At 36.0% G+C, this 18,148-nt stretch overlaps 1 protein-coding gene across 5 annotated transcripts in view; it reads left to right on the top strand.

Moving 5' to 3' along the window:
- LOC127966420 (PDZ and LIM domain protein 5-like) overlaps positions 1-18,148 on the top strand; it is a 73,925-nt gene that overhangs the window by 19,593 nt on the left and 36,184 nt on the right. For all 5 annotated transcript variants that reach the window (XM_052567366.1, XM_052567367.1, XM_052567368.1 and 2 more), the window contains exon 3: positions 11,233-11,384. In XM_052567366.1, coding sequence (XP_052423326.1) covers positions 11,233-11,384 — 152 coding nt within the window. The remainder of the gene's footprint in view (positions 1-11,232; positions 11,385-18,148) is intronic.

Below are 18,148 nucleotides of genomic sequence, written 5' to 3'. Positions count from 1 at the left end.
ATATAATAAGAACACAATTTTTTGACAATTGAAAATGTTTCTTCAACAGGAAAATAGAGAATAAATTTTTTTTTTCAATGCAAATATAATAAGAACAATTTTTAGACAATGGAAAATGTTTCTTCAAAAGGAAAATAGAGAATTCAAAGATTTTTATTTTTTATCTTTGCAAATATAAAACGTATTTTAAAAAGTGCTTCTTTAGGTTGGATGTGGAATCCTTCGATGAAGAAAGTTTTTTCTTTGCTGGAAGGCACAGTTTGCACTGTACAACGTTGTTTGCAATTTTTTCTTTTTAAACAAAATAGCAGCGGAATTTCCATGAAATGAATGCGTTTTAGCAGCAGTGATTCAATCTGCGTCTGAGGAGATTGTAGACGGCTGTTATTTGCGCATGCACCAGCGGGTGGCACACGTGACTCGCGTGAGTCATTAATCAAGCTGCGCTTAATATAGTGTCATTATGCCAAAACACTGATTTATTTAGTTTTAAATGAAACCATTGTAATTCTGAAAGTATTCCCCCTTTTTTCAAAATGTAACCATAATCTGATTACTAAATTTTTTGACGTAACTGTAACGGATTACAGTTACTGGATTTTTGTATCCTGATTACGTAACGCCGTTACATGTATTCCGTTACTCCCCAACCCTATATATATATATATATATATATATATATATATATATATATATATATATATATATATATATATATATATATATATATATATATAATATTAGCTGTTTTATATTGCTATAAATTTGATATATTTTGGTATATTATTATATTTTTAGCAATAATAAAAAATTCTCAGTCAGCAAAGTATACAAATGGTAACACTAATTTTATTGGTGTTTTTGCTATCTAATATGTCTTGGATGTTACTTATGATGCTATAAAATAAATGTGCTATCTATGAATTGTCTACTAACAGTTGATAAAGAGAGAACTATTCATCTGAGCTAAACTCGCTCCATGTAAAGTAAATCCACTTTTATCGTACAACTCGTACATGAGTGGACATCATCGTAAACAGATTTTCCAGAAGTGCTATGGGTTTATTTCTGTGGCACGTCGCAGGTTTGCTGCATACGAGCGTTGTTTCAGTGTCAGATGTGGAAATCTTCTCCTCCAGCAGCGTAATGTTGTTTTGATTTGCATTGCCATGGAATCGAGAGCATTAACACATTAACGAGAGAATGATGCTGATGCTCCTGTGTTTGGATCCGCGAGGTTCATCTGCAGCACATCTGGATGAAGAGCCTCATGCTAGCTGTCAGTTATTAGCCAAACACGTGATGGGTTCAAGCTTTTGCATGTCTCTCTCTTAAATGGGTGCTTAATCATCACTAGACTTCATGTAGGCTTTATCATGTAGACTTTAAAGCAAAAATATAAGCAAAACCTATGTACTGTACTTATAATTTGGAGAAATGTTCATAGAACCCGGTTTCTAAAAAATATTACATGGTAATTGTGACTTTTTTTTCTCACATCTTGCAATTGTCTTAAGTGTTTTATTGTACATTTTATTTATTTATTTTTTCTTCTCCCAGTTGTTTTTGTTTTCGCAGTTGCAGCTTTATATATCGCGATTTTGACTTTTTTTGTTCTTCTCAGAATTTAATTTATCTGAACTAAAACTAAAACCTTACAAATATTGTCATTACTTGAAAAACTTGTTAACTAAAAATTAAACTAATTTATATATAAAATATACTTATTTTCTATCAGTTACATATTAGTTTTATAGTTATAATATTATATATTAATTGCATTTTACTCTATGAATAGTTTTTTTAATTGTTTATAGTAATGTTATTTTTATTAGTTTTTCAATTTATATAATTTGTGTGTGTGTATGCTATTTTATAGCTACAAAAAATTAAATGCATTTTAAATTTACATTTAACATGTATATTTATTTTTATCTCCCATAAATCTGTTTATATAGATCATTAAATGTCTTTATTCATTATAAACATTTAATTTTATATTTACATAAATGCATATTTTATAATAATTTTTTCAGTATTCATGAATTTATTTCCTGAAAATAAAACCAACTTTAACTGATTAGTTAAAAAAAAAAGACATAAACAAAATCTAATAAAAATGACAAATAAACAACAATGATTAAAATTAAAATATAAACATACAGAAAACCTAAACTAATTCAGGCTATTAATAAACACTAGTATCATAATGAAACTACAATAACACTGTCAGGAAGTATATTATATTTCATATATTTCTGCGCTTCTATGCATTAGTACTTTTGTTGTGTAATATAGCCTGTGTGTGACATAATAGAAGTATTTTAGGAACACAGCATCTCCTCATCAAGATCCAGTAAAACACCTGGTTTGTCCCAAAACGCTCCAGGAATGTTTGACACGAATCACACCGTCTCAATACACTGACAGCAAAACCATGCAACTATCGGCACGTTTTCAGCTCTTGATAAAGATTACTGGAGGAAAAGCAGCCGTTCCACTACGTTTAACATCCAAATAATATCTTTCCACAGTTGAAAGAGGAATCTTAACCTTAGTTGATGTTGTTTGCTAAGTTAAGTGTCTCTGTTCTTTACAAAGTGTACAAATCCGGATGCTAAAATTGAGTATTATTACCAGAAACAACTGGCCTTGTGGTTTGAGGTGATTCAAAGCAGTCCAGTGCAGTTTTTAATGAGTTTTAGGAGTCATTTAACGCAGCTGGCTGAAGCTGTGCTGATCGTATCTGTGCCGAACACACATGTAGATACTGTATTTTAATTTAGATCGCTATTGTTCGTCGTATAAAGAGGAATGGAAACTTCCCTTTGGCTTTGTTTCGACGGCACCTGCATGCATCTGGAGCGATGGTGGATGCACGGATGAGGTTTTGAGCAGATAATGATGATCTGTAGGTTTATCATCTGACATCTTTATGGGGAGTTTCACCTAATTTAATTAGTGTTTGATTGCAGAGACACACATGGAAGCGTTTGGCCGTCGTCCACGTCTGAGCTGAAATGAGTGTTGTCTTATTTTGTGTGGTTTATCATAACTCACGATCAGATCACAACTGTGTGTTTTTCCTTCATCAATTACGCTGAACTGCTTCTCTGTAATTATCTGTATCACCATACTTAGAATTGCCAGATATAAACTGACATTATTTCATTCATTTCCAGTAATTACATTTTTTTTGTGTGTGTTTTTTCTGACGCTGAATAAAAAACACACACAAATTAAATGAAATTCCTAGAAAGACTTTCTGTCCTCACAAGTCTGAGTTTGGATCTTATGTTTGTGGCTTTTATTGTTTGAATAACGAGATTAAAAGTTGCAATTACTTTTTTCCTCTCAATTCAGTTTATATCTCTCAATTCTGACCTTTTTTCATGAGTAATACAAGAAATTCTAAGACAAAAATCATAATCTCACTTATTTATTTTTTTATTTTTTTATTCTGTGGCAGAAACGAGATTTCATATAATTTTTAATTCTCAAAACTTAACTAAAACATTAAAATATTTCCATTACTTAAAATAAAGCAAACATTAAAAATAAAATATAAAAAATATGTATTATTATTTTATATACAATATTATAATACATTTTTAGATGTATATAAAAATATTGCTTAGTTCACCTTTAATATTTTATTTTAATAACCTATTTTATTTAATCTAATTACAAAGGCAACATTTCTAATTTTAATATCTGAACTGAAACTAATATAGTCTTATTTAGTTTGGTTTAATATAACTCCTATCTGGATTACAGCATGTGGTGTTTTTTCTTTATCAATTACTCTGAACTGCTTCTTGTAATTATTTGTACCACCATCCTTATTTTTCTCCAGCAGTAAACAGCGTTACTTGCGGTTCTCTCATTATAGCCTTCATTTCTGCCTCTCTTTTTGGTTTAAATTGAGAAGCAGCGAGTTTTAGTGGCTTAGATGAAGATGTAGATGAAGGCTGTAAATGTCACAACAGTCTGCTGGTTGCTGGGATTGCTCGGCTGTTTTGTGGATGTCGGGTCATTGTTCTGCCAGTCTGGTTCTGTGTGTGTGTGTGTGTGTGTGTGTGTGATGTGTGATGTGGCCCATGATACCCTCAGATGGCTATAAAAGGAGACGGGCCGCAGAGCTTTGGCTTCGTAGTGGAGCAACCGTTCATTAGCGTTTACAGGCCGGCGTTAAACCAGCATCTTCAGAGCTGCCAAGAGGGCAAATATCTCATCTGTTCGGCTTTCTAGAGCTGCTCATCTGCCAAACACATGTAATGAGGACCGTTCAGCTTCACTTTATACCAAACAAAGGAGATTTGTCCTGTTTGTTTCCTAATAAGGTCAGCATGACGTCAGAATAGACCCCGTTTACTCTCTTTTCGGTGCTCAGTGTGAATCTATATTCTTTATCTGTGCATCTATATGTATCTATCTCTCTGTCTCTGCTGCTTTAGATTGATTTTGAAACCTTTGAATCCATTAGAAACATCAGAAGACAGAATCATGATTCATATATGATTAGATTTTTATGTGCACCCCTAGTTTTGACAGCATGGCAACTCTTCTTCTCTAAAGCAGCGCTACATGGCTCCGCCCCCTTTGTTGCATGTTCCTGGGGGCGGAGTTTATGTACACTTCTGGGTTTGTGATGTCACCAACCTGGGAAGTAACTTGTAACTTTTCTGTTTATTTATATACATTATTCAATTTTAATTTTATAATTTCAAAAGTATACATGGCCCATTAAAATTTATTTATTTAATTTCTCATAATGTTTATAATGTATGCTTGCATTATGTGAGTCAAATGCCTTGTTATTTCTCTTGGCTTAAGTGTGAAAATATGGATATGGAAAGTTCCTCTGGTCACGCAGCATAACTCGGCATAGTTTTTTAAAAACCTGTTAATCTTTCATGTTGAAAATGTAGCTTGAAATGTGACTAATGAAAGCATTGGAAGGCAAGCTGTGAGGTGTTGTGTGATTTGGGTTGTCCCTCTCCTCTGCGCTGGGATTTGATCCTTGTTGCCTTCTGCTTTATGAGGCTGAGGTTTAGTTTATGATGTTAATAAAAGCAAAGACTGCTGCGCCTGCTGCTAATGCTAAGTGTGTGTGTGTGTGCAGCTTCTGGAGGTGTTTAGTGTGTTGTGGGGTCTCCTCGGGACATTACATGCGCTTCAGGCTTCGAGGGTTAATTGTTGTCGTTGACCTAATGACTCGGATAAGTGTGACCCGTCAGACTCCCTCGGAGCGGTGTTTGGGAGATTTGTAGGCTGGAACGTATAGTCGTGTGAGCTCTAGATTTGCAGTTCCTGAATAATGCAGTTAATGCACTTCTGAACTGAACATTTCAGTATGAGAGAGTTTTACATCTGTCACAGTCATCCTTTGACTCATTTTGTCTTTTAAAGATGACAAAAATGTAAAATTTCACACGCATTCACTTTTCCAACCAGTTTCTGATTGGTAAAATCCTACCTTTTTTATATGTGAAAAAATATGCATGATATTCGTCATGCATGTGGTTGTGTATAGTACTTCGGTACCAAGTCGCTACTAAAAAAATTTAAATGTGACGGTAGCAGGTTTCTTTAAGTACCGGTGGTACCGAGGTCCCGTTCAAACCCGGTTCTTGACGAGGACGGAATCTCAAAGTCCAGTACGTCATGAAAATCAAACTTTGAAAATATGGACAGTCACTGAATTAGTCAAAGTTAGCATAAAATAATCAAATCAAATCTCCATATGGACCAGTATCTGTAAATGTTAAGCCGCAAAAGTTGTTTAAAATATAAATCCGTGTTCTGCGCGTCTCTGTGTGAATGAATGAATGGCAGAGACGTGCAGGTTTGTTTACTACATAGACTGAAGCGCATGACGCTTGCATTAATTTCAGCATCTGAGCTTCAGAGTTCTCTCTCCATCAAGCGATCTGAACTTTTCAGCTCATCTCAATGGACGCCCAGCGCACCTGTATTTGATGCTCTGTAAACTCTGTGTGAAGGCGCACGACTTTACTGATAGCGCTGTTTCTCACACATGCAAAGAGAGAGAGAGAGCGAGAGTCTTACCACGCTGAATTGATACGCTATATGTAAACTATTCTTTGTTGTCTTCTCCTGTCAAAATAATGGAGTTCATTTAGAATTTTTCATATTTTTTGAACAAGAAGAAGATATGCCGGTAGTGGGCGGAGCTAATGCGCATATGGCAATTTCATTGGCTGGCGCTCATCTATAGACCCTTTTACAGTTGGTAAACAAGGTGACGTATTTGTGTGGGCGGGGCTTAGCTGGAGGCAGAAAGATTCCCCTCAACACTTGAACATACAGTAGCTAGCGAGTTTTCTTAGCTTGTTTTTTTAACAATGGCTGGAGAAAATCTGAATATATCTGCTTTATCTGAATATTTAAGGTCACTCACTGTCCGGGACCGCGATAATTATTTGAAAAAGTTAACTTTAACGGACGGAACCAGATTGGGCGACCCGTACACAATCACTCATTGGATGGACGATCTGACAGGGTTACCTCCGATTGAGTGGCCTGACATCTACACTTACCTGATAGAGAAACCGAGCGTGTATTAATTATAAATTAATTATAAACTTTCTGTATTTATTCTTTCTTACCATGTTCTTAAATTCCGGTTACGTCGATTCTGGCAACCAACAACACAACAAGACGACATTTTAAGCTCCTTGAGTAGCCGACCCTGTGTTGGTTTGTATTAGCCGCCTCCAGTTTTCCGTTTGTTTTGCCTCCAGCTAGCGCCGTGACGTACCTGTGACGTCCGCGCAAAAGGGGTCTATTACCGTCCCTGTTTTGATTTCAGCAAATCAGTTTGACCGATCGCAGACAACATGATTAATATTCATGAACCCAGCAGCTCATCTTTCCAAAATGCATTGTATATTGTTAGTATGGTAGTAAAATTAGTAGTCGTATTATCTTTTAATAATAATACGATCTATTTTTTTTTTTTTTTTTACAGAAACCCTCAATGACCAAAAATATCTTAAGCATCACCACCAGTCTTAAGTTCAGTTTAAAATGACAAATATGCTTTCATTAAAAGTTCATTTTTACATAAAGGCATTGTGCTACTAAATGTTACTATTATTTAGTAAAATGTATGTTATACTGCTACAAATTTTTTATTTTTTAAAGAAATAAATCACAAAATATTTCTTCCATGTTTTAATTTTAATAGCAAATCCCCTTTATTAACCAAAAATAAAATGTTTAAATTTCAGAAATTAAAAGACAAATTAAATTTAGGTGAAACTTGTTTACTGTTTTTCATAATTATTAGGGGTGTAACGATACGCGTATTCGTATTGAACCGTTCGGTACGACGCTTTCGGTTCGGTACGCGGTACGCATTATGTATACCGAACGGTTCGTTGGAGTAATTAATTATATTTGAAAAAAAAAAAAAAAGAGAGAGAGAGAAATATAATGATATGCGTTCAACAAGGTAGCCCAATAACCCAAACAACGTAACAGGCAACGCCCCTGACACTCCCGAAGAAGAAAAAAACACCATCTTATATGTTTATGTTAGGCTACTCAGCAGGCGCTCGCTCACTCAGTACACGCTGAAGGCTCGTTGCAAAATAGCCAATGCGTTTAACAGACTAGAAATGAGAAGATCCCCCAATAACCAACAGGTCTGGTGTTTGGGTGCACTTTGGATTCCCTTTAAGCTATAATGGTGATGGCAAGAGAGTGGTGGATAAAAAAACAACGGTATGTCGCATCTGCAACATGACAGGGTACACCAGCGGGATTACAAAAAAAAAAAAACACCAGCGGGAATATCTGGGATATATGCGTCAGTACTATCTGGGAAAAGACGAAAAAAAGGTGAAACATGCACGCATCAAACTATCCCTGCAGCATTTAGAAACTATAGCTTACAGGGAATCCAACCCAAACACCAAATCTGTTGGTTATTTTAGGATCTTATATTTCTGGTCTGTTAAATGCATTCGACATTTTGCAACGAGCCTTCAGCGCGTGCTGAGTGAGCGAGCGCCTTAGGGGCCGTTCACATATCGCTCCTAAAAACGCGTGGAAAACGCTAAGCGCGTCTTTCTCCTCCTTTCCAAAGCGCTCGGGCAGAAGCGCTCATGAGGCGTCTGTCTTTGCTAAGCAACAATGACGTGCTCTCTCCATGAGACGCGGAAATTTCAGCGAAGGATAAATGGATTTGCAGCTCTAAAAATCGCTTGCAGTAGCTCTGCTACTAAATTTATTTCAAAATTGCAATCCATATACAACTATGATCAGCTGATCCTTCATCTTGGCTGAGCTCTCAACGTTGTTACGGGAAAGGATGAAGCTGATTGGTTGGTTCTTGTCACATGACCCGCGGTGCGCTTGCGGCATTCTGAAAAGTTGAGATGTTTTTACATTTTGCTGTATCTAAAACGTATCGAACCGAACCGAACCGAACCGTGACATCAGTGTATCGTATCGAACCGAACCGTGAATTTTGTGAACCGTTACACCCCTAATAATTATATAACTTGTAGAAAAACTTTAAACACAATTGTAAATAAGTATAAAGAATGGCATTGGTTTTATTTTTAGTGATAAAAAGTTTTGTAATTTTAATCAATTTTTTTTAATTCGCATATTTTTGTGTTTTGCTTTGGTACTGATATTGGTACCGAGAACCGTGGATTTTCACTGGTACCGGTACCGAATACTGAAATTTTGGTACCGTGACAACACTCGATGAGAGCACACTGCCTCTACTTCATATCAGTCCTGTATAGTACACAAGGTTAGAAATAGTGTGCAGTGTCCAGCAGCGGAGAGAAAATCAGCAACTGTTTGGTTATCCGCGTTTTCAAAATATCATCTTTTGTGTTCAGCATAATAAAGAAATGAATACAGTTCTGGCACAACATGTGAGTGAGTAAATAATGACAGAAATAACATTTTAGGGTGAGCTGTCCCTTTAATGACTGTTGGCAGCATATTTAGTTCTGTCTAGTGCTGGGATGAACATGGATTTGCACGGAAAAGCAGTCATTTCACAATAAAAGTATACTCATTAAAGCCTACTGTGTTTCACACGCAACACATGGGTTATTGGCTAGGTTTAAAACAAGAAAAAGTGCGCAAGGAAAACAATATATATCTTCACTTTTATGGAGGCAGAAAAACGAAGTTCATTAAGACTTGTGGGATTTCTTGTGATAAAGATTTAAATGCAAAAGGCACGAGACTGTTTCTGTCTGTGGTGTTTTCATTTTAAATATTTTATCGAGTAGACTAATTAGTATGTTTAAATGTTTTGCCACTTGCTTGAACAGCTTATTATACAAACCTAGAAGTAAAATGCATTAATGCATAGTTTATATTTATTGAGTTTAAACTAATGTCTATGAAAGATTGTTACTGTTCTGTGATAAGACTCACAATGCTGAAAAAAAATAAGTGCTGTCGGGCTAAAATTGTCGCCAAAGACGGCAACACGAGCAATTTGCTCCAGTACCTTTGAGCAAGCACATCTTGGAATATCAACCAGCAGAACATGCATTGAACACCTGATTATGCATGAAAAAAAAACTGCATAATTTTGAAAAAAATAAATGTGATCTTATATACAAGCACATCTCTGTTTGTCTCTCAAATCATAACCAACTGAGTCTTTATGTAAACCTTGTGTGTGTTTTGACAGTATTAGCACAAAAGCTAACTTAGTCCAGTAATCAGGAGCTGTTCGACAGGGATTTTAGTGAGCTTTAGTGTGTTTTTCCCTTTTTTATTTTATTTTTTTATTTTTATTTAAAGACTAATTGATTTTAGATTTATGTTTTTCAGTAAAACATTTTCTTGATTCAGTTGTAATTTTAAAAATTAAAAATTTTAAACTCTTTTAGGGGCCATAACATTTTTATTTTCCCCAAATTCTAGTTTCATTTTTCTAGACTTATAATTTTAATACTAATTTATTATCAGAAACAGTTGTAATCAAATAAAGGCATAAAATGTTAATTTCACTGTATTTAAAGTTTTTATACGTTTATTTTCGCTTTAAATAAAAACGTAATTTAACAAATTTAAAAAATGTATTTATAAAGTGTAGCATTGATAATATATTGCTATCATAATTTTTTCATGTTAATCAGAAAAGCCCATGGAGGGGTAACTTTTGACAGAATCGCACATTCAGGAAGGGAAAAGCAAAAAATATCAAACATTATCAATGTTATCAAAAACGGTCATACTAAAAATTTGAGTGCTAGACAAAGTTATCTATATAGCAATGGTTTTTAAAGAAAAATTTAATGAAATTTATAATAAATATAACAAAAATAGTGAAAATGACAAAGCACTTAACTGAATAACTGAAAATTAAATGAAAAAAAAAAAAAAAAAAAAAAAAAAATATATATATATATATATATATATATATATATATATATATATATATATATATATATATATTAGTAAATACAAAATTAAAAGACTTAGACTTAAAATTAAAAATAAAATAAAATGTCTCGTCAATTAACAGAAGTAAAATAAGTTTATAGTAGTATAAATGGTAGTTTTGCTAAAATTGAAAAAAAAAATCACAGCTAAATATAAATATTTAAATTTTTTAAAAGTTTTAGTTTTTCAAGAAAATATAAAAATAAAGATTAAAAATACTAAAGTTTTAGTTTTAATGAATTAAAAGTAAGATTAATTTTTTTTAAACTTGAACTAAAAATGAAAACTGATAATATTAAAATATCTTGAAACATTAATAAATACTATAATGGTGTATAAATAATATTAAAATATCTTTGTGTCCATCATCAGTCTAATAAGGGTAACGCAACTGTTCATTCTGATCAAATTGGTTAAGAGATTGATTATCAGAAAATACTTCTGCCTTTCTTTTTAATGCAATTATAATTAAAGGGAACTAAAGCATTCAGAAAAGCACACCAAAACACAGTCTCTAACTGGATTTGAGGGAGAAATTGAAGTGATTAGTCATTGATATTTGCACTAGCTCTGCTTGGTGTGTAAGAGTTCATGATCCCCATCGTGTCTCTGACTGAATCTGCTTCACAAATCCACTCTAAATGATCGAGGGGTCACCGGAAGAGAATCTATTTCAGTCGAGCCTGATGTGTGTGTGATATGAAGACAGCAGCTTTCATGTGTGTTTGTGCGTCTCTGAACTGTGTGTGTGTGTGTGTGTGTGTGTGTTTGATGCAGCTGACAGAAGGAGGAAAGGCAGCGAAAGCCAAGATCAGCGTCGGGGACGTGGTGCTGTCTATCGACGGCATCGCAACGGAGAGCATGACACACCTGGAAGCACAGAATAAAATCAAAGCCTGTACGGGAAACCTGAACCTCTCGCTGCTGAGGTAACACACACACACACACACACACACACAATTTCTTTATTTCTTTCGGTTTCAGCTGTTTATGTCTCATGGGACCCTAGAATTAGTTTGCTTTGGACCTGCAGATATAAATATATTTTCCATTACATTTTTCCAGATTACCTGACAAATAACTTAATCAATACAGGTAGTGTAACCGATTTGGGATTAACACTGGAATAATCTTTTGCACACCGGTGGACAAAAGTATGGGTTTAAGGTTTTTTTTTTTGTGCAAGAGTCTGACTTCTTCTCATCAAGGATGCATTTATTTGTCCAAAAATAAAGAAAATATTTTGAAATATTATTCTAATGTAAAACATCTGTTTTGTGTGTGAATCTGTGTTAGGTTGTAATTTATTCCTGTGATGCTCCGCTGTATTTTCAGCATCATTCCTCCAGTCTTCAGTGTCACATGATCTTCAGAAATCATGAAAATATGATGATTTACTGCTCAAGAAACATGAAGATTATTATCAATGCTTGAACACAGTTGTGCTGCTCAATATTTCTGTGATGCACAATATTTAAAAGAAAACAAAATTAATACTTTTATTCATCAAGGATCCATTAAATTGATCAAAAGTTACAGTAAAGACATTTATAACATTAAAAAAGATTTCGGTTTCAAATAAATTAAATTCTTTTGAACTTTCTGTTCATCTGTGAATCCTGAAAAATAAATGTATTATGGTTTCCACAGAAATATTGAGCAGCACAACTGTGTTCAACATTGATAATAATCTTCATGTTTCTTGAGCAGTAAATGATCATATTATTCTGATTTCTGAAGATCATGTGACACTGAAGACTGGAGGAATGATGCTGAAAATACAGCGGAGCATCACAGAAATAAATTAAACTTTAATATACATTCACATAGAAAACAGCTGATTTACATTAGAATAATATTTCACATTTTTACTGTATTTGTGATCAGATGAATACAGCCATGGTGAGCAGGAGAGACTTTTCAAACACATAAAAAAACCTTCTGATCATTAGTTTCACAAACTGCATCTTCTCCGAGTTCTCTCTTTGAAATCAACCCCACGGTCGTCCGGATGCGATCAGGGATTGTGTAAATACGCCAGCAGATCCGTCAGAGCAGAAGAGCTGTTTGTGCTGGAGCTCTTGGCTGGGTTCGTCTCTCCAGGGGTCTCTTCCCACGACGGGACACACAGGATCTAATGCGCTCAAGATGTTGGGATCTGCACATCAGCTCTGTTTCTTCAGAGAGTTGATCTTTCATCACAGTTATAAGAAAGTCAATCTAAAAGTGCTGATTTACAATTAAAGGAACATCAACTCTTCCTTTACTCACACGCATGTTATTCCAGACCTTTTTAAGCTTTAGATCATTTACATTCATGCATTCCAGCGGCAGGTGCTTTTATCCAAGGTTATTTTTATCAGTTCATGCACTCACTGTTCAGTTCATTATTTCATTGCTAAATCTAAAGTGAATACACATGCAATCAAGCTTCCTAAAGGTTAAAGATTAAAAATTATCCTCTAATTGTTATAAAAGTCAGTATATAGCAACTTACTATATGGCTATGGCTACCAACTTTCTTTAAACTATTTTTTTATGATCCACAAATTGTGTAAAGAACAGGCGTAAAAGAAAAATGGCATTAAATGTTACATGCACTGCAAAAAAATGAATGTCGTCTTCAGTATTTTTGTCTTTTTTCCCAGTACAAATATCTAAACATCCTTAAATTTAAGATGCATTTACTAGAAATGTAAAATTTAAGATGTCTATTTCTGAGAAATTTAACAAAATTGAGGAAAGCGAGAAAACGACTAGTTTTCACTTCAAATTAAATGTTTAATTTTGTAAAATAATTTTAAGTAATGAAAAAAATATGTTCCTTAAATGTTCTTTTCTTAAAGCCTTCAAAACCCCTTTTGTTAGAGCAGATTTCCTTTATTGAAAAGAGATGCGAGTGGAAATTTTTTTGTTTTTGAGTGATCCGTTCTTTTAAATGTCTGTTGCTGTGTCGATTCAAGGCAGACGAATTCAAGAGGATGTAGGTTTAGTTTTTGAGCTGTAGCTGAAGCTGGTTTCTCAGCGCAGCTCACATTCTGGAGTTATGTGCTCTTTTAGAGGACGTTTAGGGAAGAGAGATTGTGCAAGAGCTCTGGAATCTCCCATTAAAGTCTTTTAGTGCCGTTTTCATAGCTGTTGAACATTTGTCAGAATATCTGCAAAGGCTATCAAACGGCACTTAAGCTTTAGTATGAAGATAACATGGCATTAGGAAGAGCAGCGTTTGCTCAGAGATCCCAGAGAGCTGCTTGAACCCAAACCTCCCAGAATACCTCCGTCTGAACGTCTCGCTGTCTGAGCACGTCTCTACGGGTGTCTCAAACATACATTCGAGGTTAGATCGAGGTGGTGATGATGACAAACCTGATTTAAATCTCAAATAGAGCTATTCCAATCTGAAGTGCTTTAATGCACTTTTTTGGACGTTAATGAAGTTGAATTAGTTGTGTTTGTACTTGTGGTGAAAAAAATAATTTTGTTACCATTTGCTGTCCATTGTATTGTTTCCAACCATCTGTACAAGATTTGGATAAAATTTATTGTTTCATTTTTTTACATTCTTTTTTTTATATTATTTGTATTCTATATTTTAATTATTTAATTTGGTATATAATATAAATATATATATTTGGATCAATTTTATTTCGCATGGAGACACAAAAACTATACATTTCCCCATGTTTTCTTTTAATTTATAAAATGTTAATTCTTGGTTTTGTTTTTTTATTAATCATAATTTGTATTTTTGGGTGAACTAGTGATTTAATGAGGCAAATCAATCACTCTCATAGTTCCTCATTTTGATACTCCTGATCTATTCAATATGACATTCATGTCTTTCAGTCATCGCCTGGAGATGATCATTGGTTCAGATGATTTTTCATGGACGCTCTTGTTGTAAATGCAGATGACAGGTTCTGTGTTTTGTCTCTTGAGGTGGTGAAACGGCTCAATCTGTGGTCAAAGCGTCTGGATAAATCAAAGCTCCTTTCGTGCCGCTTCAGAGCCGATCATCCATATCCAATCCAAATTTGTACTGTTTTGTTTGCATCTCCAGATCATTTCAGACCACATGTTGCTCCGCTTCTCATGCGTTCTTAAGGATGTTTCCCGACCGTGTTGATGCAGTGCTGTGTGAAGCATGTGTTTGGAGCAGTACCTGAGGTTTGGGACAGGTTTGGTTCACGTCTCAAACCTCCGTCACCTGCTGGACGCTGCCGTTCCTGGGAGGTTCAGGTCCACTTCGGCTGTTTTTACACAAATTTAAACACTGTTGTCTAGAAGTGTGTGCAGATGTAAGTAGTTTTTGTCTGATCATTAGATATCCTTTCCCACTGACAAAAGCAAAGTCTACAGCCTTTCTTTGTAAGAGAGATTTCCTCAAATCAGTGGAAATGTGGCACCGACATACTGATTCAAGATTTTTATTCGTCAAATACACAATTATATAGAGTTAGGTACGCTCCATGGACAGTGCAATTATTAAAGAAAACAACACAGGTGAAAATATACATAAATAAAGCTATAAAAAATGTAATAAAAGTGAACAATAAAAATATGTATACTGTAGAATTAAATATAGAATAGAAAATGTGCATGAAAGTACACTGTACAGTAGTCTTAAATATTAAGATACCCAGGGATGTGCAAACAGGTTGAAACTGTCAGTGCGTCAATGTGAGGTAGAGAGTAATGAAGATCTTACTGATCAAGTGAATATTAATTGGAGACATGAAGATGTTAAGAGTCTGGTTTTGAGTTTAGGATCCCGATGGCCTGGGGGAAGAAACTCCTCCTGAGTCTCTCAGTTTTTGCCATCAGGCTGCAGAAGCGCTTAACAGATGGCAGCAAAGTGAAAAGATGGTTACTGGGGTGGACTGAGTCCTTGATTTTAACAGCTCTGCTTTTGCAGTGTTTGAGGTAGATGTCCTGCTCAGCTAAGCGCACAACTCTCTGCAGGGCTTTGCAGTCTTGACTAGGGATAGGTATCGTTAAGGTTTTAACGGTATTACTACTCTTACCGATACTGCTTAACGGTCCGGTACTTTAACGGTATTCTTATCGGTACTTTGTGTTGTGTCAGGCAGTTGAAAACTTAGCATTTCTCTGTCTGCACATAATGCACTTTTGAAAGATGCTTTGACAGATTGCTTGTGTTTCCGCCCTTACATGAAAAATGTTGTTGCACTTATGACAACCACTGCATCAACTCTAGTGGAGTATAAACACACTGTCTCCGCCATCGTCACTCTTTGTATTAAGCAGGAATTTTCGTGCTGTAAGGGGTCGTTCACATATCGTGTCTGAAAATGCGTGGATTTTTCTGATTTTTTCCACAAAGCCTTCGGGCACTAAAAATCCACATACAGCTATCAGCTGTTCCTTCATCTTGGCTGAGCTTTCAATATTGTTATGGAAAAGGTGAGAAAGTTACATGACCTGCAGTGCGCTTGCGGCATTCAGAAAAGTTGAGATGTTTTTAACTGGATGCGGTGCGGACGCACCTGGAAAAAACGAGTTTGACGCAACGTGTCGCAAACGTGCCGCTTCCATTATGAGCACGCATACCGCGCGCCTATATTTGAAATAACAAACTTGAGCGTGCAAAAGACGGGATATGTGAATGGCCCCTTATGCGTGTGTGTGCGCCGCGCTCGTTCTTGTGTGTGTGTGTGACTGACAGACAGCCTCCGCAGCGCGCATGAGAGATTTCACAGACAAACGACTTAATAATATCGCAAATTAGAAATGTTTGATAAGATGTGCACGATAACATTATTAAGCAAATCTCTTCGCCCTCGTCACTCTTTATTATTAAGCGGGAGTTTTTTTATACTGTTATGTCTGTGTGTGTGCCGCGCTCGTTGTGGTGTGTGTGCGTGCGTGTGTGTGTGTGTGTGTGTGTGTGACTGACTGACAGACAGCCTCCGCGGCGCGCATTAGAGATCTCGCAGATCTCACAGACAAACGTCTTAATATGATCGCACATTAAAAATGTTTGGTGAGATAAAATGTGCATGATAACATTATTAAGCAAAAATACATTCTTTTTTCCCCTCCAATACCGAAAGCAGAACCGATACCGTCAGATCTTACTGATACTACGGTCTTCCATAATTTAGCCCCGGGGCCAGTTTAATACCGGGTTTCGGTACCCATCGCTAGTCTTGACTGGAGCTGTTCCCATACCACACTGAGATACACTGAGATACACTGAGTCAATACACTTTCTATAGTCCCAGAATAGAAAGTTTTCAGGATTGCTGGTGAGACCCTGAATTTCATCCAGGTGGTACAATCTTTCACCTACTTTCACCACTTGAGGTGAGGAAATCAAGAATCCAGTTGCATAGTGAAGAATTCAGGCCGAGGTCCATAAGATTAGAGGCTAGCTTTATGGGGACTTTAGTATTGAAAGCTGAGCTATAGTTGATAATAGCAGCCTTGCATAGTTCCTGTTAATGCTGTTGATGTGTGTGTGTGTGTGGATCTGTTTGGGCTGAAGAGGGTCCTAAGTATCCGGGATGGAGGAGCAGATGTTGTTTTTAACCAGTCCATCGAAGACCTTCATGACCGTTGATGTGAGGGCAACTGGACGATAGTCGTTCAGACAAGAGGGTTTATTGTTCTTAGGCACAGGGATGGTCACAGATTTTTGGAAGGACGTGGGAACCACTGAGGTAGCAAGACTCATTAAAAAAGGATGTAAACAAACCAGGACCGAACACGGCCAGAAATCCCATCAGGACCTGCTGCTTTCCTGACGGTCACTCGCTTTAGAGCCGAACCTCGTCCTCCGACACGGTGATCACATGATGATCGCTGATCTGACGGCTGCTTCCTGATTCGCTGATTGTTATTAGTAGTAGCATTGTTTATGTATTTTTTATTTTATTCTATATTTTAATATTTTTGTGAAAATTAACCATTAGTAATTGTTTGGGAAACTTTTGCAATTGTAACACACAGTTTTCCCAAAGCAACTTTTGATAAAAAGATAAAAAATGCGTTCCTCTTGAAGTGCATGTAGAGAACTGACTCCATTTGAAGCTGTACGATTCTTTGTGAGCAGTCGTTCCTCATTCCTGTGCTGAAAGTGCAGCGTGTGTGTGAAGGGGAATCGTTAAAACAGAACAAAGTTGGTTTTTCAGACCTTTATGAGGCACAGGAGAACCGCTGCCTGTCTGAACTCTCCTGTGCTCCACAGACTCTTATTCTCTCTCCAGTCTAATACACGTCAAGTCTCCATGATTCCAGCGTTCAGAGAGTTATTAACCCCGCAAGCTTCAGTCAACATCAAATACTTCTGCAGTCTGTGAAACAGCAATAAAAACACTTACGGATCCATTGTGTGTTCAAATGAATCATGTGAGTTCATATGCATTTCATGTTGATTTGAATCACGTGTTTGTTCAGGAACAGCAGATTTAATGAATCAGAAAATATGGCTGTTCCACAGATTCTTCTTCCTGTGGAAACGGTAGCAGGAGCACAGCCGCTCCAATCTCTGAGCTGAAACGCAGATAACGTGGCTCTCTCAGCTTTCGTTTGGCTCACAGCTTATTGTGGAGCGATCTGGATCAAATCTGTTCATTTCCTGTCGAGCTGACGCTCCGCTGTTTTCATCCAGGGTTCGCACAAGATGCTTGAAGCACGTGAATTTGACTTTTTTTAAATATGAGCATGTAAA

Source organism: Carassius gibelio, chromosome B10 (assembly GCF_023724105.1).
Source record: "Carassius gibelio isolate Cgi1373 ecotype wild population from Czech Republic chromosome B10, carGib1.2-hapl.c, whole genome shotgun sequence".
NCBI lineage: Eukaryota > Metazoa > Chordata > Actinopteri > Cypriniformes > Cyprinidae > Carassius > Carassius gibelio.
Note: the sequence above shows the minus strand (reverse complement) of the source record. Positions and strands in the feature narration are given on the sequence as shown.